The sequence below is a fragment of the Geotrypetes seraphini genome, chromosome 13, assembly GCF_902459505.1.
Source record: "Geotrypetes seraphini chromosome 13, aGeoSer1.1, whole genome shotgun sequence".
In the NCBI taxonomy this organism is placed as follows: Eukaryota; Metazoa; Chordata; class Amphibia; order Gymnophiona; family Dermophiidae; genus Geotrypetes; species Geotrypetes seraphini.
The window spans coordinates 76,920,671-76,945,059 of record NC_047096.1 but is presented as its reverse complement, the minus strand read 5'-3'; the positions used below and the strand labels follow the sequence as shown (position 1 = coordinate 76,945,059).

At 43.8% G+C, this 24,389-nt stretch overlaps 1 protein-coding gene across 1 annotated transcript; it reads right to left on the bottom strand.

The window, feature by feature from the left end:
• Window positions 1-1,842: 1,842 nt before the first annotated feature.
• RPL23 (ribosomal protein L23) lies at window positions 1,843-10,856 on the bottom strand. The gene is made up of 4 exons (XM_033917412.1): window positions 10,785-10,856; window positions 10,465-10,548; window positions 8,405-8,533; window positions 1,843-1,987 (listed from the first exon to the last, which is right to left on the bottom strand). Exons 1-4 carry the CDS (start codon window positions 10,795-10,797, stop codon window positions 1,863-1,865), a joined length of 351 nt encoding a protein of 116 aa, XP_033773303.1. The 5' UTR covers window positions 10,798-10,856; the 3' UTR covers window positions 1,843-1,862.
• Between the last annotated feature and the right edge of the window lie 13,533 nt (window positions 10,857-24,389).

Genomic DNA, 24,389 nt, shown 5'->3' with positions numbered 1-24,389 from the left:
TTTTTATGGGGCAGATATTGCATTTGTGGCACACACACACACACACACACCATCTGTGCCCATAGGGAAAAGAAAAGAAAAAAAACAAACAACAAAACAGACCTGTTCTTTTTCTCAGGTTAGATTTTTCAGTGTATAGATTTAAAAGTGAGATAAGGATAACGTATGAATTAGGAGAGGCAGCTGCATATGAACACATTTAATAGCTTCCCTTTCTATAGGGAGACCCTTGATACAGCACTCTTTGGTGCGAAACATGTTATGTCGGGTCAGACTCCCAGGCGTTGGCTGATAGTTATAAAGCTAAGTATCCATACAAAAAAATTTTACGTATATACAACAGAAGATACTAGAAAATAAATATATTAATAATTTGTTGTTAAATAATAGAACGTATATGGGCAGCCAATGATGAAGTGCCACGTAATTCTTCCCGCAAGTATGAGGTAACATAGCGGTGGAGTAGTGGGGCTGAGGCTTACTCAAACGATATGAGTTTTTGATATCCATTTCCGAATGACAAATTGGATCTTTTTTCAGGTTGGCATTAGCGATCCGATTATGGCATGCAATGTTATTAAAACGGGCCATCTGCTTCATGGCCTATTAACGACCTCATTTTGATAGTAATGAGGTCATTTTCATGTCAGAATCGGAGCATGTACGACTGCATGGAAAATCACATGGTGAGCTGTTTTCAACATCAGATCAGCAAATTCAGTCAAGTCGCTAAACTAGTAAAACTGGTTTAGCAACCATCGGTACATGATCGGAGTTATGTGCATCTAGCCTTAGCCAGTTAAGTTTGCACCAGCCCAAAATAAACTGGATATTCAATGACACGGGGGAAAAATTCTGTCCCCGTCACCGTCCCGGGACCACCATCCTCTGCACCGCCCCGTCCCCGCTGATCCTTTCACCGCCCCGTCCCTGTCTCTGCCGTCCCCTTCACCGCCCCATCACCGTCCCCGCTGTCTCTTTCACCGCCCCGTCACCATCCCCGTCTTCAGTGTCTTCTCCTCTCCATTCTCCCATCCCAGCACCCTTCACGCAGTCTAGCAGCTCCCTCCCGCCAGCCAGTCGTGCATTTCCCTCCCTCCTTTTCCCTTACCTTTTCTTCTTGAAACTGGCGATTTCTATAAGGCTACGAGCTGTATTACAGCTGGAGCCTTGAAGTCGCGTCGGGTTGCCTGCTAGAAAAGTCTCCTCCAATGCAACCGGAAACAGGAAGTTGCGTCAGAGGAGACTTTTTCCAGCAGGCAACGCAACGCGACTTCAAGGCTCTGGCTGTAATACAGCTCATAGTCTTATAGAAATCACCAGTTTCAAGAAGAAAAGGTAAGGGAAAAGGAGGGAGGGAGATGCATGGACGGCCGGCGGGAGAGAGTGGGCTGCCGGATCGAACGCTCGTTCACTACTTGTTCACTGCCCCGTGCTACCATTCACCACTCCACAGGGTGGTGAATGGCCTTGTCCCCAAACTCACGGTGACCTTTTTTTTGGTCACTGTTTTGGCGGGTTACCCGCAGCTAGCCGTGGGTAACAACTACCGTGTCATTCTCTAATGCCAGTCACTGAAAATGGCATGGCATTGGATATCCACACTACCTACCAACTGCAGAAGTTAGCCAGCCTGCCTCCTGCAGTATGAATACAGGTCAGATGGTGTTTTGTGAGGGTTGAGTGGGTTTTGTTTTTGGGGGGGGAGGAGTTAATTACTAGCAGCATTTTCACCACTAGACACTTAAACATAAGCAAATGAACTTATAGTTGAGTTACCCGACTTAGTTTTCTACATTCAGGATTTTTTTTAAAACTAGAGATTCATATACAGCATTTGGTAGTACGCAGATCTTGAAAACTCATCCCATACCTTTCATTTCACCTTTGTTATTCACAATAACCCCCGCATTGTCCTCAAAGTACAAGAACACTCCATCTTTTCTCCGATATGATTTCCGTTGTCGTATTACCACCGCTGGATGAACTGCTCATAAGAAGGGGGGACAAAGCCAACAGTCAGTATCTTTCTCTACAAGCTGTTCAAGACCAGGTATCAGAACTGCAATGAAACATTCAGGCTCTGATCCTGAAAAACCACTCAAGCATCTCCTCTGATGTTCCAACAGAGCAGTTACTGTTACCCAACAGTAATTAACTGATTCAGCACATTTTCTATTAAAATGTTAACACCAACTTTAATACTACAGAGAGACTAATGCCCTCGTGGCTTTAGCTTCAGGAACACAATAGTTAGAAAAGAGCACCTGCAACAGGACAGCCCAATAAATACAATGAAGCGTATACTAATGCCTCATCAAGCCTCAATAGACAAAGGCTGCAATGCAGCACAACTGTTTATTAAATGGAATTATGCATTTTAACAGTTTGCACATGAAAATTTCTCTATTTGGCTTTATATCTCATCTTTCAATAGAAAATGACAAAATAAGTGAACATACTAAATACCCTCTACAACAGGGGTGTCCAACCTTTTGGTTTCCCTGGGCTGCATTGGCCGAAAAATTTTTCTAGGGCTGCACAAACACTAACACTAGCCGATGAGCAAAAAAAAAAAAAAAAGGTTGAGCAGGTTGCCCAAATCTGTAATCACTAATATAGAAGATGTATGTATCTAATAATAAACCTTCATTAAATGGACACTGTGGAGAGGAACCCAAAAAAAGCAGTAATACTGACTGAATGATCCCTCCATGTGAACCGCTGACAGTGGGAGCAGCCACAGGCTTTTGCATCCCAACTCTGATGAGCAGGGATGTGCGCTCCTGGTTCTCTCATTCACTTCTATTACAGCTACGGTGATAGCTCTTCAGAAGTGAGCCTCATCAGAGAAGGTATGCTGAATCAGCTGTCAGCAGTGAACATGGAAGATCGTTTAATCAGGGTAAATATTATTACTTTTTTGGGCCTCCCACTTTGAGCTTAGGCTCCCTCAAAATGAATATCTCCCCTGCTATAGGGATCCCCAAGCCTCACCAACTGACGGCCACCTCTTCCCCCTCCATGTGCCCAAGTTCTGCAGCTGGCAGCAATATTGCAGAGCTACTGCCTTCCCTCCCCCCCTTGGCTTTCATGCATGCATGAAAGCAGGGGCAGCTTGAGGATATTACCATTGGCTGCAAAGCTTGGAGATTTTGAGTTGCCAGACTGGAGGAAGATGTCTTCATTTGGTAGGCTTGGGAATCCCCACTAGCTCAAGTATTTTTAAATTGCACTCAGGCAGGGAAAAACTTTGGTGCCCATCCACTAATATGGGGCTCCAGTCCCTCCCCCAAATCAGCTGTATATGACTATGCCACTGAATGTAAAAGTAATTGTGATGCACATATCCCAAAGCTAACATATTCCAGTTAATAAATTCAAAATAAAACATAAGACCATAAGAATTGCCGCTGCTGGGTCAGACCAGTGGTCCATCGTGCCCAGCAGTCCGCTCACGCGGTGGCCCTCTGATCAAAAATCAGTGCCTTAAATGAGACTAGTCCTACTTGAGCACGTTCTGGTTCAGCAGGAACTTGTCTAACTTTGTTTTGAATCCCTGGAGGGTATTTTCCCTTATGACAGACTCCAGAAGAGCGTTCCAGTTTTATACCACCTTGTTGTCTGGATGTTTTGTTTTTCCATCATCTTGGTCCCAGTTTCTCTTTCTATTTTTTCTCTATCTTCAACTAATTCTCTTTCCAGTGTCTGTCCTTTTTCTCCTCTTCTCTCCAATTCCTTCTTATGCCTGTCTCCAACGTATTGATTTTTCCCTTTCAGCTTTCTTAACTTTTTCTTTTCTGCCTCTGTCCTCTCAAATCTTGCCTTCTTTCTCACCCTTCTTTTTAAATGTTCAGCTACCTCTCAATTCTCCATCTTCTCTCAGTCCCTAGCTCTCCCATCTCACTCCTTTCCCAGCCTCCTATTTCATGCTATCTACTTCCCATTACCACATTTCTACCACTATACCTCACTGCTCTATCACTCATCTTGTCATCTCCATTTTGACCTCAGCCACATGGCTCACCACTTTCAGAATCCCCCTCCCTCTCTCCAGGCTATAACTCCCTGTCACTTTCCATCCCCTAGCATCATCTTATCCCAGCTTTCTTCCCTCCTGCCCTTCCCTCTCTACTCCTCTTATCTCCATGGTCCAACATTTTGCTCCCTCTCTTTTCTGTTTTTCTTCTCACCTCCCCCTTGATGCTGAACAATGAAATGGAGAGGGGAAAAAAAAAAGAAATGCTGCATCTCTCTGCCTTCCATCCACAGGCCTAATATTTCTCCCTCCCATCTCCAGATCCAACTTCTCTCCCTTTCTCTTTCCAATTGTCCCCATTCCATCTCTCCCCCTGCCTGCCTGCCTCCCTTCCCCAGGCCCACCATTTCTTTCTTTCTCTTCCCAACAGTTCTCTCTTCAAGTTTTTCTTTCCCTCTTTCTCCACACCACCCCAGGTCCAACTTCTCTCTCTTCAGACATATGCCCACCATCTCTCTCTCTGTCATCTGTTTCTGGTCTCATATGCTCTCCCTCCACGCCCAATCTGGCACTTCTTTTAATACCTTCCCCTCCCCCCAAAAAAAAAAGTCCAGGCGGCTTCCTCGGCCCAGCATGTTCTCCTTCTCTCTGCGCCCATGCATCTCTACCTCACTCCTCTCCCACCACCATGTCCAATAATTATCTCTGTCTCCATCCCTGCTCTCTCTGCCCAACAGTTCTCCTCTTTCTTTATCTCCCCAATTGCACCATCTCTTTCCCTCTCTGACATCCAATTCTCCCTTTCTATTATCTCCCTCACCTCTGCATCTCTTTCCTTCACTCCCTCCATTCTTCCATCTTATGGCTCATGCTCCCCTCTATCTTTCCCTTCATTTTGTGCCCTAAGTTCATGCCCCTCCCTCCTTCCTGCCATCATTTTTCATAAGTTTGTGCTCTCTCCCTCTCAAGTCTCACGCCCTTCTCCCTCCCTCCCTTCTGTGCCGCAGGTGTTTACCGTCTTGCCTGCTCCCTCCTCCATCTTGCTGCAGCGTTCGCTCAAAGCCATGGGCAGCGCCTCCCTCTAAAGTCCCAACACACCCTTCTCCCTCCCTCCCTTCTGTGCCGTGAAGTATTTTGTGTGGCCCCGCTCGTGCTTGACGTGGTGTTTTCCTCTGCTGCCCCCAGATGTTTACCACCTTGCCTGCTCCCTCCTCCATCTTGCTGCAGTGTTCACTCAAAGCCGCGGGCAGCGGCTTCCACGTGCCTCCTGCGGCTGATCTGGAAATGTTCTGATGTCGTGACGTCTGAGGGAACACTTCTAAGTCAGCCAGGCACATAGGATCCACTGCTTGCGGCTTTGAGCAAACACTGCAGCAAGACGGAGGAGGGAGCCAACAAGATGGTAAACACCTGGGGGCGGCAGAGGAAAACACTGCATTGCCCTAGAGTGCGAGCAGGGCCGCACAAAATACTTCACGGGGCCGCATGCGGACCATGGGCTGCAGGTTGGACACCCCTGCTCTACAAGAATGTCATTTAGCTCAAGCAACATTCCCAAAGCAATACTATTTCTTTTTATTTGGCATTGAAGGCTTGAACTGACAGGATCCCAACACCCTGTCCCAAACCACCTATCACCTTTCCTTTCTCTTCACAAGGATATATTCACAAGGGCCACACAAAGACCAAGGCAAGCAACACTGACAGAGAAACTCAGTATATACCACCATATTCAATTCATGCTCATAGAAGATAACAAAATTTAGAAAGAACCCAAAGCAATTCTAGAGGGAATGGAGGAAGAATATAGTACAATTAAAGCATTACCAGTTAAAGCTGAAACAGAAAAAGTTCTGGAAAAGCTTACATGAAAATCCTATAAAAGCATGGACAGTTAACGGAAAAAGCAAAGCCATCAAAGGTTATAGAATGGATCAAATTAAGACAGCTAAAAAATTGGAAACTGGAGTGAGAAGAGTCTTGGCCCAGATGCAGTACCCAACTTTCGGCTTAACATTTTAAATCCTTCTAACTCTCACCAGTATGTCTAAGCAGGAACAGTGCCAGAAGCCTGGCTGAAGTGTCATGGGAAGAGAGAACCCTGGAACATGCTATAGACCTGCCCAAAATTAAATATACTGGAAGGTGGCAATGTGTTTCTTGGAATCTCTACTGAGCCAAGGAGTATTTCCTAACCCAAGGGGAATATGTTAGACCAAGTAGAGAAGGTAGCATGATTATTGCAGAGGAAGGCATACACAATTGGTGAGAAATATATTCTGAGTCACTGGGTAGAGGATAAAATCCTCTACTTTTAGAGATAGAGGAATATTTTTCCCTAATTCATAGTGTGTGGGACTTCAATGACTCTTAAAAAGAAAAAATTAATCTAATGATATGGGAGGACTCAAAATTCTGCCTCCACAAACAAGAAATTTGATCTAAGAGGATAGGGAAGTGGAATATGTTTTGGCTTTGGAGATTATTAGATAATCCCTTGCTGTGGATAATTTTTTTGGAGGGTGATACAAGCGCCTAGGGGGTCATAAGAAGCCTGAAGTAAGAGGTTAAAGGAGCATTCAAATATGTGAAATATGTACACATAATTTGCACGATACCTGGATCATGCAAATTATATGTACATATAGCTGATCTTACTATTTATTGTTATGAGAATGGGTTCAATAAGAAAAAATCTGAAATAAAAAATACCTCTACCGACATCTGACTAACTGAAGTCACAAATTGATCATATATTCTTTTTTTCAAAAGGTAGAAATGAAAGGGCAGTAAATAAGAGGAGCATATTGAACCAAAGATCACAATGCTGAATAAATCTGTTATTCCTATCAGTTAAAAATAGAAATCTCAATACAGGAAGGATTTACTTATAAGAAAGCTTTTAACGGCATCTAGCACTTTGAAGTTTTCTTGAAAAGTAAGAAAAATTCCCACAAAGGACTGAGTTGCTGTGAACAAAAATTATCAGTAACATTTCTGTCAGAATTACACTGTTATGCAATACAGTAATTCATTACAAAACTCATTTGAAAATGTATTTACTGAAACAGCATTCTTTTTTTTTTTTTTTTTTTAACTATTCAGATCCTACAAGGCCATTCTATAAAAGTATTTCCATTTGCAGACGTCTTATACCACTTTACTAAACAAGCAGATACATACAGCACACCACACCTCAGTCCAGAAATATCCTCTGGCACTATAACATCTCCTGCTCATTGTGATCCTGAGCAAGTCACTTAATCCTTCACTGCCCCCAGGTACGTTAGACAGATTGTGCGCCCACCAGGACAGACAGGGAAAATGTTTGAAGGACCTGTATGTAAACCACCGAGTATGGTTATATAAAACTACAAAAGGGCAGTATGACAAATCCCAATCCCTTTCTCCTCCACTATCTCCCACCCCCAACATCTCCCTGCCCTCTCCTCCTCATACTATAGGCTAGAAACCCATTCCAACACGTCACCTTTTTCCCTTCCCTGCTGCAGTGGACATCTGCAACTGGCTCCAGAGCTCATCTGCAGCAGAGGTAGCTAAGACTTTCACTACACTTGCACCTGTCCTGCCATTACCCATTCTAACAGATGCTGGCATCAGAGTGGGTGGAGATACAGCAGACCTCCAAGGAGAGGTAATATCAGGACCAGCTGGGAACAAGTGAAAGTAGCCTCTGCAATACAGAACAGCTGTGAATTGGAAATGAGAAAAAGAGATCCTCTATGCCACTGATTTTAGCACACATATGCCAACAAATGCAATCAGACTAAGAAAATGTGGTATAAAAAACAAACAACAACAAAAAAACCACCACAACAACCAGATAACAATCAATTGTTTTGGTTGCCACAGGCCTGATACAAGAGAATTTCCAAGCATATTTTGATATGCTGCCTTTACATACTACACTTCCAAAGGCAGCTCTCTGAATAATACAAATACTAAGGTGAACACTAGAAGTGAATCAGATTTTAGATAATATTCCATTTACTATGTCTGGGGTGAGATTTCTTTCTATTATAGTATGTGCAAAAGTAAACATTTAGAGACATTAACCCAAGATGACAAACCTCTATTTTAACATGTGACATTCTGCCCATCTGAGTGCATAGTTTTCTCCCATTTTAGTTATTTAAAAGCTTTTTTAAAAATCATATTTGGTTCCTAAAGCTGTTGTGTGAATGATATTTCTGTTACTACTGTTACACCACCGATTGAGATTAACAGCACTCACAGCTGCAGTCTCACCCAAAGTGGTGGGATTACTATACCCTTCCACGACAACTCACCGGGCCACTGCACACAGACCAAGCAAGTGCTTTTTAGAAGGGGCATAGTTCATGGAACTGGACATAGCACCAATGCTAGTGCCGGCTCACCACAGTGTGTACTACTCTCACTCACCTTTTTTCCGGAGCTCAGGCTTGCCCTTCTTCACTGTGGCCATAACCATGTCACCCACTCCAGCAGCTGGCAGTCTGTTCAAGCGTCCTTTGATGCCCTTCACAGAGATAATATACAAGTTCTTGGCACCTGAGAAAGATCCAGTTCAAACCTAACCATTATTTATTTCATTTTATTAACACACATTGCTTGTTTTCCCAGCTCATAAGCCATCTATTTCTTTTAAATGATGGAATGATTACAAGATAAACTGTGATCCTAATGATTTCAATGCCATACTACATGCAAACTGTATATTTATTTTCCTCTGGAACTATAGCAGTTAACCTATATGTGACATTTAAAAAAATACTTGAACGCACAGATTTTTAGTCACTCCAAAACAAAAGCAGCACACAAACCAAGAAAGCTAGCTTATTACTTAAGCGAAAGAAAAGCCTCAGACAAACAGAGAAGTGTACCCACACTCTTCCACCAAAGAATCATAGACAAAAAACTTTTGCACAAGTTTAAAGTTAATAGGTGGGAGCAAAAAAATAGCCAAGAATGATTAATGGTAAAAACCACTGAACACAAACAGGCCAGGCCGACGATCGTTTCATGGCCGGTAACCACTGCTTCAGGGCCTTAGCGCCAAATCCAGGCTATCAGTACGCAGATCCTAACTGCTGCTTTCAACCAGCAGCAGTTAGGATCTGTGTACCAGATAGCCTGGTTTTGGCACTAAGGCCCTGAAGCAGTGGTTACCGGCCACAAAACGATCGCTGGCCTGGCCTGTTTGTGTTCAGTGGTTTTTACCATTAATCATAATCGGCTATTTTTTTTTGCTCCCATCTACTAACTTTAAACTTGTGCAAAAGTTTTTGTCTATGATGCTTTGGTAGAAGAGTGCAGGTACATCTCTCCATTTGTCTAAGGCTTTTCTTTCGCTTAAGTAATAAGCTAGCTTTCTTGGCTTGTGTGCTGCTTTTGTTTTGGAGTGATATTTTTGAATTTTTGTATTATACTTCCCTCCATTCCTCCCTGTTTTTTGTGGTTGCATATACATTTTTAGTCATACATTCTTAACTGTGATGAAGCGATCAGAATTTATGAATATGGGCCTAGTCCTCAGTTTATATTGGATTTGGACCTAAATAAACTTGTCTTATTTGACCATCATAGCTAAATTGGAAATATCAGGGGGGAAGGGGGACAGGGTACTAGCTATTTTGATTTGTAATTTGTGTGATACTTGATCCTTTTACCAACTCATCCAGACACCCTAATTTAATGCCTCTGACCTATAGGTTTGATAGCATTTTCAACACTTTTATATCAAAGGCTCTACAAAGTAATTACTACTAATCAGGCCTCCAGTACAAAATTCTGACCAGTACTAGAGCACCACTTCTAAGACCACGAAACCTCCTCTTCAGCAGGCACTTGAGTAAGAGAGAATCAGCACTGGGCCTAAGAATTGGTGTATGGCAGTGGTCACATGCGGCCCTCCAGGTACTATTTTGAAGCCCTCAGTATGTTTATCGTAATCACAAAAGTAAAATAAAACAGTTTCTTGATCATATGTCTCTTTAGCTATAAATTACAATCTTATTATTAAGACTTATCCAAAAGGAAAGATTTATAAACTATAGAGTTTTACCTGATGCAAAATTGTCATTTCTTTAATAAGACATTAACTATTTTTTTCTGCGGCCCTCCAAGTACCCACCAATACAAAATGTGGCCCTGCAAAGGGTTTGAGTTCGAGACCACTGGTGCATGGCAATCTCTCTCGCAAGGTTTCCCAGGAAGTGCTAGATAGTTTAGGAGCTGTAAGCATAATCCTACTAAAAAGGCCGGACCGGGCTACCCCAACTCTTACTTAGTTAATACACAGCCCCACAAAAGAGAGCAAAGCAAGCGTGTCTGACTGCCAGAGCGAAGGGGAACTCAGCTGCAGCTTATCGAAAGGATATAGGAAAGTAGCTCGCAGCAAAGCAACAGAGGATGCAAGAGAGAGAGAGGGAAGGGCGGTATATGAGCACCATTTAACAGGACCCCCCCCCCCCTTTACTTACCCGTATTATCGGCGCAATTAATAACAGCTCCCACAGGGAGACCCAGGGAGATGCGGAACTTCGCACCAGACGAACCACCACGTCCTGGGATAGAGAAGAAAAGCAAAAAGTCAGAACAGAGCACAATGCCCGACATGGCGTCCCGTCGACAAGGCCAAACTACCCCCCTCCCCGCAACCTTCCCGCTTTCCACTCGCAGCCTCAGCCTTGCCGCGAGTAGCTGTGAGGCGCTCCTGCACCGCGCGACATCCAGCACCGGTATCGGCACCAGGATGGAGGATGGCGACGGATTCCGACCCGCAGCTCGCTCAGCCCAGTACCTCTCTTAGACATTTTGGTTCCCGGAAAGAGAAAGCAGAAAGCAAAGCATGCCGGGAAGAAAGGATCCCGTTCACGTGGTACTGGTTGGAGGAGTTGCTAAGATGCCATTCTTCCTGTCAGGTGACTCAGGGGCAAGCAGTGCTCGGTGGGGTGTGAATTTCTTGATTACGTTCCCCCAAAATGTCTCGGATTTTAGTAAATGTTGACTATAAATCAGGGCTGTCCAAGTTTATACAGAACTTGGCAACATACTACTACTATTATTAATTATTTCTAGAGCGCCACCAGACGTACACAATACTGTACAGAGTCACAAAGAAGACAGTCCCTGTTCAAGTGAGCTTATGGCCTAAAAACAATCAAGGCAGACAAACAGGATGCTAGGGGATAGTTAAACTGCTGGCTGGGGTGGTGAGCAGAGGGGAATAGGGTTATGAGTTGAAGACTATCTCAAAAAGGTGGGTTTTTCAGCCTACTTTTGAACAAGGGAATGGGCGTGGCGGATGGACTCAGGTACTTTATTCCAGGTACAGGGCAGTGAGATGAAAGGAATGAAGTCTGGGATTAGAAGTAGAGAAGGGTGCAGATATGATTTTAAAAAAATCAATTTGTAGTGGTGTAGCCAGGAGGAATCAATTTTTGGGTGGGCATACATTTCATCTTTCTTGCCTCCCACCCCAGCCGCAACCCTCCAATCCATGTTTTATTTATTTATTCATTCAATTTTCTATACTGTTCTCCCAGGGAAGCTCAGAATGGTTTACATGAATTTATTCAGGTACTTAAGCATTTTCCCTGTTTGTGCCTGAGGGCTCACTATCTAATATACCTGGGCAATGGGGGGATTGTGATTTGGTAAACACTAAAAAAAATAGTGAAGATGAGAAAGTGAGGCAAATTGGAAATTCCCACAACAAATATAAACCTCACTGGTTCAAAGACAGAATGGCACACGAGCCCTCAGTACATCAGCATATGTGATTGTTTTTCTTGGGCTCTGATTGAGTGTAGTTGGTATGCTTACTGCTGTTTAACTTTCCTCCTTTTTTCAAAGAGTATAAATCAAGACTAAAAACAGCATACTAGAGACACTGCATTAAAAGGATAAGTAAAAAATGAAATGTTTGCTGTATTTAGTCTTGATTTATACTTTTTGAAAAAAGAGGAAAGTTAAACAGCAGTAAGCATACCAACTACACTCAATCAGAACAATCATATATGCTGATGTATTGAGGGCTCGTGTGCCATTCTATAATTGAACCCTAACCAGTGAGGTTTATATTCGTTGGGATTGTGACTTGCCCAGGGTCACAAAGGAATAGCGTGGGTTTGAACCCACAACCTCAGAGAGCTGAGGCTGTAGCTGTAAACACTGTGCCACACAAAGTGCAGCACTCAAAGATAGTGCTATGAGCCACTAACCCCAGCACCCCAGGCATGCTCAATTCTTACACATGAACTGAATAGACACGAGAATTGAGTATGTCTAAAGAATTGGTGTTTGCATTTGGAGTAGCACCACAGGCTGCCATAGTTTTTTGCATGGGGGAATCATGCTGCAGATGTTTTGAACCGGAGATCCCTGCCAGCTATATTAAGGCTGCTAACTGGATCTCCGAACTTACTGGCAAAACTGATCATTTCTATGGTAATCTCTGCTTTTGCACCATTGCTGTTCTCTCTTTTGTGGCAATCCCTCCTTCTGATTCTCTGAAGACAGTGTAAGACTAAGGTTGACCAGACATCTGTGATTTTTGGTATTGTCCCCAATTTCGGACCTCTGTCCCCAATTCCTCCTAGTTTGACATCCATCTGTCCCTGGTTTTAATAATGGGGACAGTCAGGTGCTATAGTGTAGTTTTCATTGCCCTGCCTGCCTCCTCTCACCTAATCCAGCTCTCTGCCCTCTTGCCACCACCTACTGCCAGTCTAAGTCCCTCACTTCTAAGGTCTCTTTGTGCTCCCTGCTCCTTCCCTCTAGTGTCAGCATTAGGAAGTGCAGTGCTCATGACAATAGAAAGTGTATTTCAGAGTGGATGGGACCAGCAGAGAGCACAGCATGGTTGAGGAGAGCCTCTTTATCAAAGCACTGCGTTTCCTAATGCTGACCCTGGAGGGAAGGAGTTGCAAGCTGTGAAGGGAAATTTGAGGAAGGGGGGACTGGGAGAGGGCTTAGAGGAGTGGGAGAGAAAATTTGTCCCCGTTCCCATGAGTTTTGTTGCTGTCGCTGTCCCCTGCCACATTCCTGTAAGCTCTGCCTTAACCGCACAAGCCTCGAACACTTATGATTTTAAAGTGTCTTAGGCTTGTTTAGATGAGGATGGAGCTTGCAGGAATGGAGGAGGGACAGGAAAATAACTCACGGGGATGGGGGAAAATTTGTCCCCATGTCATTCTCTAAGAGAAAACAAACAGCCTTCAAGTTTTTCTCACTTAGGGGAAGAGTCTCAAAACCCACCATGCCTTTAAAGATGGTCACTCAACCTACATTTGTGGGCAAACTTTTCCAACAGTTCTGAGCTGTCATGGCCTTACTTTCTAGTCTGTGCCTGAGCTGTGATTGGCTCAGGCTTAGACAGGAAAGTAAGGCTTTTGACAGCTCAAACCTGCCAGAAAATTTTGCTCCATACCCCCTGACAATCCCTGACAGAAGGGAGCCCACTCCCTCCTGCTGCTACTGATTCTTATCCCCCTGGCAGAAGAGATACCCACGCCCTTCTGCCGCCAGTGATTCCCACCGCCCGACATGCCCCTGGCAGGAGGGATGCCCACTTTCTCCTGCTGCCAGTGAGTCCCACCTTAGGCATCTGGGCCAATTAGAGTGTTAGGCCCCCTCCCCAGCATATCCCAGGATGCACTGTGGAAGGGAAGAACCGCCATTTTGAAGAGGCGGGCCTGCCGGCTAGAGAAAGTAAGCATCCCTCTAGCCAGCCTTGGACTGAGAGGTATGGGGTGTTGGGGGGAGCATTACCAGTGGCAGGAGGGAGTGGCCATCCCTCTTTCCGGGAGGGGGGATCATTGGGGAGGGGGATCACTAGTGGCAGGAGGGATGGGCATCCCTCCTGCCATCCTTTAATTCTGGGGTCATCATTTTTTTTTTAATGTGCAGATGTATTCTATGTGGGTGCCGATTGCTATCACCAGTGACTCGTCACATGCAAATATAGCAACCCTGTACAGGTCATTGGTGAGGCCCCACTTGGAGTATTGTGTTCAGTTTTGGAGACCGTATCTGGCGAAGGATGTAAGAAGGCTTGAGGCAGTCCAGAGGAGGGCGACGAAAATGATAGGAGGCTTGCACCAGAAGACTTATAAGGAGAGACTGGATGCTCTGAATATGTATACCCAGGAGGAAAGGAGAGACAGGGGAGATATGATTCAGACGTTCAAATACTTGAAGGGTATTAACGTAGAACAAAATCTTTTCCAGAGAAAGGAAAATGGTAAAAACCAGAGGACATAATTTGAGGTTGAGGGGTGGTAGATTCAGGGGCAATGTTAGGAAATTCTACTTTACGGAGAGGGTAGTGGATGCCTGGAATGCGCTCCCGAGAGAGATGGTGGAGAGTAAAACTGTGACTGAGTTCAAAGAAGCGTGGGATGAACACAGAGGATTTAGAATCAGAAAATAATATTAAATATTGAACTAAGGCCAGTACTGAGTAGACTTGCATGGTCTGTGTCTGTATATGGCCGTTTGGTGGAGGATGGGCTGGGGAGGGCTTCAATGGCTGGGAGGGTGTAGATGGGCTGGAGTAAGTCTGAACAGAGATTTTGGCAGTTAGAACCCAAGCACAGTACAGGGTAAAGCTTTGGATTCTTGCCCAGAAATAGCTAAGAAGAAAAAATTAAAAAAAATTAAATTGAATCAGGTTGGGCAGACTGGATGCACCATTCGGGTCTTTATCTGCCGTCATCTACTATGTTACTTTGACTCTCCACAAACCTCATTTGCATGCATAGGTTTTTGAGAATGACTTGTCTTTTGCAAAACCTTAATATGCCTGCAACAGTGGCCCATCGGATTTTACCACAAAGTTTTAAGAATCTTCCCGTTAGTCACTTTCTTCTAGCAGCACACCTTTGTGAAAGCCCACCTCAGTGAAGTTTGGTTGGTTTGTTTGATAATACTTCATTTTGCCTTTAAGTTGTTGAAAAACATTTGTGAAAGCTGACATATTTCAATAAATTCAGAATAGCTTTTTTCTATTTTGTGTTATCAGCCATTTATTTTTCCATTCACTTAGGTCTCAGAGTCCCTTTTCTGCTTTCTCTGACTCCTGCCCCTCTCAGCCAGCATCTCTCACCCCTGTCCCCCCCCCCTTCAGCCAGCAACTCTCACTCTCTCTCCATTGTCCCCAATCCAGCATTCCTTACCTCAGTGACCCAATTCCAGTCAATGGCAACCTGCCATGCTTCCCTCTACTGTGTTCCCACTGAAGAAAGAGGATTAGTGCCCACGAAAAGGATCTGGGTCTCATCGTAGACAATATGATGAAACCTTCCACCCAATGTGCGGTGGCAACCAAGAAAGCAAATAGGATGTTGGGAATTATTAAAAAAGGATGGTTAACAAGACTAAGAATGTTACGAGGGTCATTTCATAAATAATGCACACTATTTTTTATTTTTTTTTTAATTAACATGTTTTGTTTTTTTTCCCAAGTATTTATTTACAGTCCTTCAATACAGTCTCCCTGCTTTGCAATGACTGAGTTCCAATGTCCTGGAAGCTTAATTATTTCATCCAAGAAACCATTTTTGTTTAGTTGCCGAATGGCTCATGTATTGGTGGAAGAAAACTCTTCCAGAGATGCAAAACAATGTCCACATATAGGTTGTTTCAACTTTGGAAAAAGGTCGAAGTCTGGTGGACTCATGTCTGGACTGTAGGGAGCATGAGGTAACACCTCCCAGCCGTATTCACATAGTGTTTCAATGACGAGTGGAGAGCTCCATTTTCCCCACGACCAAAACAATTTCAGCGAGCTCAATCAAAAGTCAAACAAATAATGATTTTTGCTTATGATCATGAAGGCATCATCATCATCACAGACAAAGTTCCATGTGGAAGAAGTGTCACAGCAGTGTATTATCGTGATTTTTGTGCAAAAAATGTGCAGAAAAATGCACAAAACTCAACTTCAGTTGCTCTTGGCTTGGCCACTCATTCTTTACAACGCTCGCCTGTACATAGGGAATGTCATTGAAAAACTACGCAAATATGGCTGGGAGGTTTTACCTCATGCTCCCTACAATCCAGACATGAGTCCACCAGACTTCGACCTTTTTCCAAAGTTGACACAACCTATATGTGGACATGGTTTTGCATCTCTGAAAGAGTTTTCTTCCGCCAATACATGAGCCATTCGGCAACTAAACAAAAATGGTTTCTTGGATGAAATAATGAAGCTTCCAGGACATTGGGACTCAGTCATTGCAAAGCAGGGAGACTGTATTGAAGGACTGTAAAGAAATACTTGGGAAAAAAAAAACAAAACATGCATGGACATCATGTTGCATCTCTGGAAGAGCTTTCTTCTGCTGTTACCTGAGCCATTCGGCAACTTAGAAACATAGAAGAAACACAGAAACATAGAAGATGACGGCAGTTAAGGGCCATAGCCCATCAGGTCTGCCCACTCTACTGACCCACCCCCAAGTCTACTATCCTAGGGATCCTACTCCTGGTGACAGGTTCCCTTGGCTTAACCCTCTAAGGCAGGGGTCTCAAAGTCCCTCCTTGAGGGCCGCAATCCAGTCGGGTTTTCAGGATTTCATCAATGAATATGCATGAGATCTATGTGCATGCACTGCTTTCAATGCATATTCATTGGGGAAATCCTGAAAACCCGACTGGACTGCGGCCCTCAAGGAGGGACTTTGAGATCCCTGCTCTAAGGGATCCCACATGGGCATCCCATTTGCTCTTAAATTCTTGCACGCTGTTTGCCTCGATCACCTGCACCAGGAGCTCGTTCCAAGGATCAACCACTCTCTCTCTCAACTGAACAAAAACAGTGTCTTGGATGGAATAATGAAGCTTCCCCGACATTGGGACGTCGTCATTGCAAAGCAGGGAGACTATATTAAAGGATTGTAAAGAAATACTTTAACCCTTTCAGGACCATAAGGATCGTAGGCCAATTTTTGTGGTTTTGACGACATTTTTATGGTAAAAAGGGCTTGCAGATGCCAAAAAATTGATTTTTTTTGTGAAATATCATTATTTTAAAAAAAAAAAAATCAAACTTCTGGCTTATGGACAGTGTGGCAAGTGAATCTTCTCGTCAATCTGGCAACGACGCTAATGAATGAATGTCGGAACCAGTTTGTTTACATAAAGGCAGTATCATATGGAATCCGTACATATCAAATTTAGAACTATAGACTATCCCAATCAAAATTTATAGGATTTTAAAGTTATGGGACAAATATGTCCCTTGGTCCTGAAAGGGTTAAAAATAAAAATAAACATGTAAATTTTTAAAAAAGTGCATTATTTATGAAATGACCTTCGGTAGTAATGTCTGATATAGAAAACAAGGTACAGTCCCTCGAGGTAACTATCTCTGCTTTCATTAAAGTTACGTAATCATTCACTCAAGAGTAAAATGGAATTCTTGAAAATGCAGCTTGTTGTTGTCATTTAAAGTTTATTAGCTTTCCTAAAGTGTTATCAATATCAGCAAAGAAAATGTTCAAGAAGTATTCCTACAGAGTCAATACTATGGTAAAAAGGGGGGACAAGACATATTTTATAATAATAATAACTTTATTTTTGTATACCGCAATACCACAAACAGTTCGGAGCGGTTTACAATGCAAGAGACTGTACATACACAGCGAAGATGCAATGCAAGGGAATGTACTATGCAGTTGAGCGCAGTTTACAATGCAAGGGACTGTACATATTCAGCATGGGTGTTTATACAGCGAAGATACAATGCAGATTTACAATGCAAGAGCCTGTACATTTACAGTGGAGATATTTATACAGTGAAAATACAGTGCGAGCGACTTAAGAACAAGATACGATGCAGGAGACTGTATAATGCGGTTGAAGTGGATTACTATGCAAGGAGAGGTCGGGGGAAGGAGAGGTGGTAGAGTTTGGTTATTTGGAGGGGAGGGGTTCGAGAAATTTATCATAGAGGTAAGATTTGAGAGATTTCCTGAAGGAAGAGTACGATGGGGCAGATGAGATGAGGGTGGTCAGGCAATCTGTCCATCTGCCAGCTTGGAATGAGAGAGTTCTATTAAGGAATCTTTTGTAGGTGCATCCCTTTGGGGAAGGGTAAGTAAATAGATAGGCATTGCGCGTTCGATTGGTGCCTGGGAACGCAAAGTGGTGATACAGATATATTGGGGATGAGCCAGATAAGGTTTTGAAGCAGAGCAGGCGAATTTGAAGATGACTCTCGCTTCTATTGGCAACCAGTGAAGTTTTCTGTAGTAAGGGCTGATATGGTCTGACTTTTTAAGGCCATAGATTAGTCGGATGGCGGTGTTTTGAATGAGTCTCAGATGTTTGATGGTTTTCTTGTAGGAGCCCAAATATATTATATTACAGTAATCCAGGGTGCTTAATATTAGGGATTGGACCAGTAGTCTGAAGGAGGGGAAGTCAAAGTAATGTTTGATGGTTCGGAGTTTCCAGAGGGTGTAAAAGCATTTTTTGACCTGAGCATTGTTGTGGTCTTCGAAGGTCAGGCAGCGGTCTAGAATGACTCCAAGGATTTTGATGGTGGGATTGATAGGGTAAGTTAGACCGTTGAGTTGTAGGGTGGTTGGGACTTGCAAGGAAGAGTTTAGTCTTTTCTGGATTTAGTTTTAATTTGAACCGGGTGGTCCAGTGTTTGACCATGGTGAGTACTGAAGAGATGTGCTGTTCTGTTTCTTGTGACAGTGAGGAGATGGGGATGACAATTGTAATGTCATCTGCATAAATGTAGGATTTCAACTTTCGGGCAGATAATATGTGTCCCAGTGAAGCCATGTAGATATTGAATAGGGAAGGTGACAGGGGGTTGGACCAGGTATGGGAGTAGGTTCCCTCATTGTGGACTTGGTAGGTGCAGTTTTTTAGGAAGCCTGTGAGCCAAGTTAGTACTTTCCCGAAATGCCTATGGAATCGAGGCAACTAAGCAGAATGTCATGGTCTACCAGGTCAAAGGCACTACTGAGATCAAACTGGAGTAGCAGAGCGCTGTTTTCCTGGGAGAATAGTTGGAGGAGGTGGTCGGTTAGTGACGCTAGGACGGTTTCCCTGCTGTAGTTAGTGAGGAATCCAGACTGGGAGTCATGAAGGATGTCGAACTTCTCGAGGTATGACATGAGGTCCCGGTTGACAAGGCCTTCCATGATTTTGAGGAAGAAGGGAATGTTGGCAATGGGTCTGTAGTTGGTGGCTGTGGAGAGTGGTTCTTTGGGGTTTTTGATGGTTGGAGATATGAGGATGTGGCCGAGCTCCAGCGGGAAGTAACCAGTGGACAGGCAGAGGGTGACCCAGTTGAAGAGCTCCACTTTGAAGGGGGGGGAGCTATTTTCATGATGGAGGGTGGGCAGTTATCTAGTAGGCAGTTGGATTTGGAATATTTAGAGTATAGCTCGAGAAATAGGTTTAAGTCTGGGTTTTCAAAGCGATTCCAAGTCATGTCAGCAGTTGCACCTTCATTGTTTGGGGTAGGTAGGTTGGTTGGTGGGCTGGTATTTGTTGTTGTAAGAGTAGTTTTTAAGTTATGAATTTTTTTGGTGAAGTAGTTGGCTAGGTTTGTTGGGGAGGGTGGAAGATCTGTGGGGGAGCTTTTATATGAGTTGATGTCAAATAAAGAGTTGACTAGTCTGAAGAGTTTATTGCTGTTCAGGGATGGGGTATTGATTGATTGGGCGTAATATTTGGAGCGTTTCTCTTTGATCATTCTTTTGTATTCAATAACTTTTATGCGCCAGGAGTATCTGTCAGTGTCTGTGCCGGATTTGCACCAAATTCTCTCTAGTTTGCGCACTTCTCGTTTCAGAGCTAGGAGGTTGGCGTAAAACCAGTTGGCAGATGAGCGATGTTTTTTCTTGCAGGGTTTTAGTGGAGCCAGGTCGTTTAGAACCTGGATGCTGAAGTTATTCCAACTTGGGATGAAGTTGGGGTTTGGGTCTGTGATGGGTGTTGGGTTGTAATGGGACCAGAATTCTTCAGGATTTAGTTGACCTCTAGTTCAAATTATTTTTTCTTAATGGGTAGTTCTTGGTGGCCTTTGGTTTTGTTTTTTGAGCCAGTGTAAGTTAAAGTTGCATCGGAGGTGATCTGACCAAGGGGTGGTGGTCCAGGTTTCGTCTTTAAAGCTTATGCTAGGGGAAGCGGGGGTATTAGGAAGGAATGAGATCAGGTCTAAGTGATGTCCTTTGGTATGTGTTTTGGTTGGGGGTGGTTTAGAGAATCCTAGGGATGTTAGGAAGGAGAAGAGATCAGAAACGTTGGAATTCTCTGCCTGCTCCAGGTGTAGATTTATATCACCGGCGAGAAGGGTGTGGGTGCCAGCGGTGGAGTTTGCAAGGAGGAATTCGTAAAGATCTTCTTTAGCTTGGTTCCATTTGTTAGGGGGGGGGAGTAGAATACTGTAATGGTCAGGTTATCTTTACAGTCTGCTTTGAATAGTTTGCAGGAGAGGATTTCCAGGTCATTGGTCATTTTGGAGTCTAGAGTTTGTAATTGGAAGTGGTCTCGGAGGATTATAGCTAGGCCGCCTCCTCTCCTGGTATGTCTTGATAGCGGGATGATTTTGTAGTTTATAGGAAGTAGATCTCCAATGATGGTGTCTTGATCGGAAATTAGCCATATTTCGGTTAAGAGAAGTATGTCGAGGTGGTTTCTTCTAGCCAATCTTTAATCAGTTGGGCTTTGTTTCTAGCCGAGCGAATGTTCAGATAGGCCCCAGTGATTGTGTGGTGCTCTGGGGGGGTTATGGGCTGTGTGATTGGTAGGCTTTTTAGGAGTCGGTTTTTAGATATATTAGTGATAAGAAGAAGTACAAAAGAGGCATTGTGAGACTCAAAGGTGAAGGGGAGAAATATGTAGAAGCTGATAAAGATAAGGCTGGTTTGCTTAACAAATATCTCTGTTCTGTGTTCATGGCTGAAGCACTGGGAGTGGGACCACAGAAGACATACTCCTCTGCCCTCCAACCCAGCCTGCTGATTGACCGTTCCCCTTGACTGTATCCATGACATCCTGTTTTTTTCTGGCTTGCCAGTTTAGATTGTAAACTCTTTAAAACAGGGACTGTTTTCTTATTCTTTGTGATTCTGTGCAGCGCTGTGTACATCTAGTAGTACTATAGAAATAATTAATAGTAGTAGTAATAGGGATGAAGGAGTGGTAGACCCTGATCAATTTTCAGAGGGCTGTGTTCGTGAGTAGCTAGCTAAAAGTGGACAAAGCGATGGGGCCAGATGGAGTACATCTGAGAGTACTGAAGGAACTTAGGGAAGTTCTGGTGGCTCCATTGGCTGACCTTTTCAATGCTTCTCTAGAGTCAGGAGTAGTATCGGAGGACTGGAGAAGAGTGGATATGGTCCCTCTTCACAAAAGTAAGGAAGTAGTAGGGAACTACAAGGGGGTGTTAAAAAGTTCTCAGCCCAACCAAGAAGGGAATGACCTGGAGCCATGAAACTTACAAGTTATTCCACATATTCACCGCTAAGTTCAACACACTTGGCACAACGTGTCTGAAGTTTCTGTAACCCTTTCTGTACAGAAATAAAAGATAAAATGGGAGTTACATCTGGATCCCGTTGTTCAAAGTCACTGCATTGACCACAAGGCTACTCCTTACTTGTTTGCTGCTCTATTGGCTATAATATCTGAAGCTGTCATAGAGCCTAGTATCCACCATCACTTTCACTTCTTAGAGGGATGGGAGGGGGGTCTGTAACAACTGTGAGATTAAGGAGGGGGTCATGCTTTCATTCCTCTAGTGGTCAGCTGCTCAATCAGGGCACCTTTTAGAACCCAGGAGGGACATGACTGAAAAGATCTAGATAAAAATGTCATTTTTTGTCTTGGACTTTTCTTCCCATTCCATTATTGCTGAAAGATGTCCTAATTTTGGTCTCCATCTAGTTCTAATCAAAACACATCTCCATGTGCCCCCTTGCTATTTAGATGAACTGCAGTTTAAAACTTCCGAATTCTGCCTTTCGAAAATTGTGGTTTGGATATTTTCAGCAGAAGGATGTTTTTTGGCCTTTTTTAGGTGTCTATCTGCTTTTTTTTTCTTTTTTCCAGTTCCACAACCAGTCAAAGTCCGCTCAAGAAACAGCTCTTTATGCGGGAGAGCTGTCATTGGTCGGTGGAGCCTGCCGTTGACTGTGGTATGGGTGGAGAATTCAATTCAGTGCATTATTAACGTTCCCATTCTAAATTTCCTTCAGTTAATATACCAAAGTCATATAGGTAACATTTATATTTATAATTCAGCAAGGGAAGGGAAGGGCGGGATTGTGTGACTGTTTATCCTGCTGTCCACACATCTATTACAGGTGTGCAACATCAGCTTTTTCCATGGACAAACAGTCACACATGTGGAGATTCTCAAGCTGAGGGCTGCATTAAAACCAGATACAATGGAGGCGGAGGCCAGCTGAATTTGAGAACAGTCATTTTAATATGACATCAGAAACACAGATGTGATTATTTTTTGTTTTTTTTTACATATTAGAAGTAAGTTTGTTTATTTGTAACTACATCATGTTTTCCAGTTTTATGAAGAGTCTCTGAGAATACCATACAATGATAGTCTGAGAAAGCTCATCATAGAGTCTTAGAAAGCTCATCATAGACAAAGACCTCTAAGTATTCAGCACTGTAAGCAGTTTATTTTTGAAAATGAGCATATAAGTCTCTTAGGCAGACAGAAGGATTTAGAATGGCACCTCTAATGGACACAGTACAGTACAGCACTCTAATGGAGTGGAGGAGTAGCCTAGTGGTTACATTAGTATCTGAAAAACAGCATAATTAGGGCCTGATAGCCATATGTTCTTTACTCTGTGGTCCTTTTACTGACCTGCATTAGGCATTAATGTGCACCTAATGCATCTTAAAATGGCATATCATGGGATAAGCTCAGATGTCCTGTGGTAACTGTGAGTGGCGTAGTGAGGGAGGTTGGCATCCAGGGAAGTGGTGCCTGGCATTGCTGTGCCATGCACTCCCCACTCTTCTCCACTACTTAGGCACCCCCTACTCTTCCACACTGCTTGAGCGCTCTCCCTCCACTCTTCCCCACCGCTTGGGTCCCCCCCCCTCCACATACCTCTTGAAATGCTTCTCAGTGCAAGCAGCATCTGTCACCTGCTGCTCGTGCCAGACTTGGCACCCTTCTGACATCACTTCTTGGTTCTGCGACCAGGAAGTGACATCAGTAGGGAACTGAGGCCAGCACAGGCGGCAAGTGTAAGATGCTGCTCGTGCTGGCGAACATTTACCCCCCTTTTACAAAACTGCACAAGAGGTTTGTGGCGCCGACCGGCGTGCTGGATGCTCTGTGCTGCTCCGATGCTCATAGGGACTCTATGGCTGTTGGAGCAGTGCAGAGCATTCAGCACGCTGGCCAGCACTAAAAACCTCTTGTACAGTTTTATAAAGGGGGGGGGATTAAAGAGACATGCAGATGGGGGGGCAGAGAGGAGAGGCACTGGCATCAGCGCCCTCCATGAAGACGGCGCCTGGGGCGGTCTACCCCCACCCCTTTACTACTCTACTGGTAACTTCCAATTCTTTGAATACTAACTGTGTGTTAAAATGTTTTTTTGAGGGAGCGTGTCAAGGCAGAGAGTTGGCATTCCTTCACTAATCAGTTAGCACAGTTATATTAGCGTGCACTAACTGGTTAGCAAATCGTTGAGCTTGAGCCCTTACTGTCTACAAAATGGGTAGCAGTAAGTGCTCATGAGATACTTTTTTTTTTAATAGCTATGCGCTAACAACATTTGCACGTGGTTGTAAATAGTGTGAAACTATTTACAAATCCATCATTCTATTGCTTCCTTGCCGCCCTGCATTTGGCAGCTTCTTGTCAGGAGCTGCTGTCCACAGCTTTTACCCTTGGATCGCAGCTCTCTGTTCCCCTTAAATTTCATCATCGCCACTTGAAGGATGAGCCCCCCATGCTTGACCATGTTAAACTGAGAGAAGCGTGGGCACGTGATCTCATGGTACTATTCTCAGCACTGTACGCAAATTGCCTGCGTTTCGTAAATATACTATCTTTCGGGAACAACATTACAAAGTGGTTTTACGCTTGTATATTTCTCCTACAAGAGTCCACCTGTCGGGGCTTCGAACATCTGCTGCTTGTCCCCCGCTGTGATGTTCCTGAAGCAGGTTTGGGACATATGTGCTGGAAGCTATTTTTCGGTTTGTGGAAAGTATTTGGAATATTGTTATTCGACGTTCCCCTGTGCTTCTTTTTGGGGTTCCTCTACATTTTTCCCCACGACGACCAGGGACTGCGGCATTTCTCCGGTGGACTGTGGTGATAGCCCTCAAGTGTATTCTGTTCTAGTGGCTAGAACCGGAAGGAACCAGACTACTCCCTTTGGCGAAG

Excerpts from the sequence above, each read along its gene's own strand:
- RPL23 (XM_033917412.1), bottom strand. Across the intron at positions 8,534-10,464 it reads TAATTGCGCCGATAATACGG|GTGCCAAGAACTTGTATATT; the intron begins GTAAGTAAAGGG and ends GATCTTTCTCAG. Across the intron at positions 1,988-8,404 it reads GCCTGAGCTCCGGAAAAAAG|TTCATCCAGCGGTGGTAATA; the intron begins GTGAGTGAGAGT and ends TCTTATGAGCAG.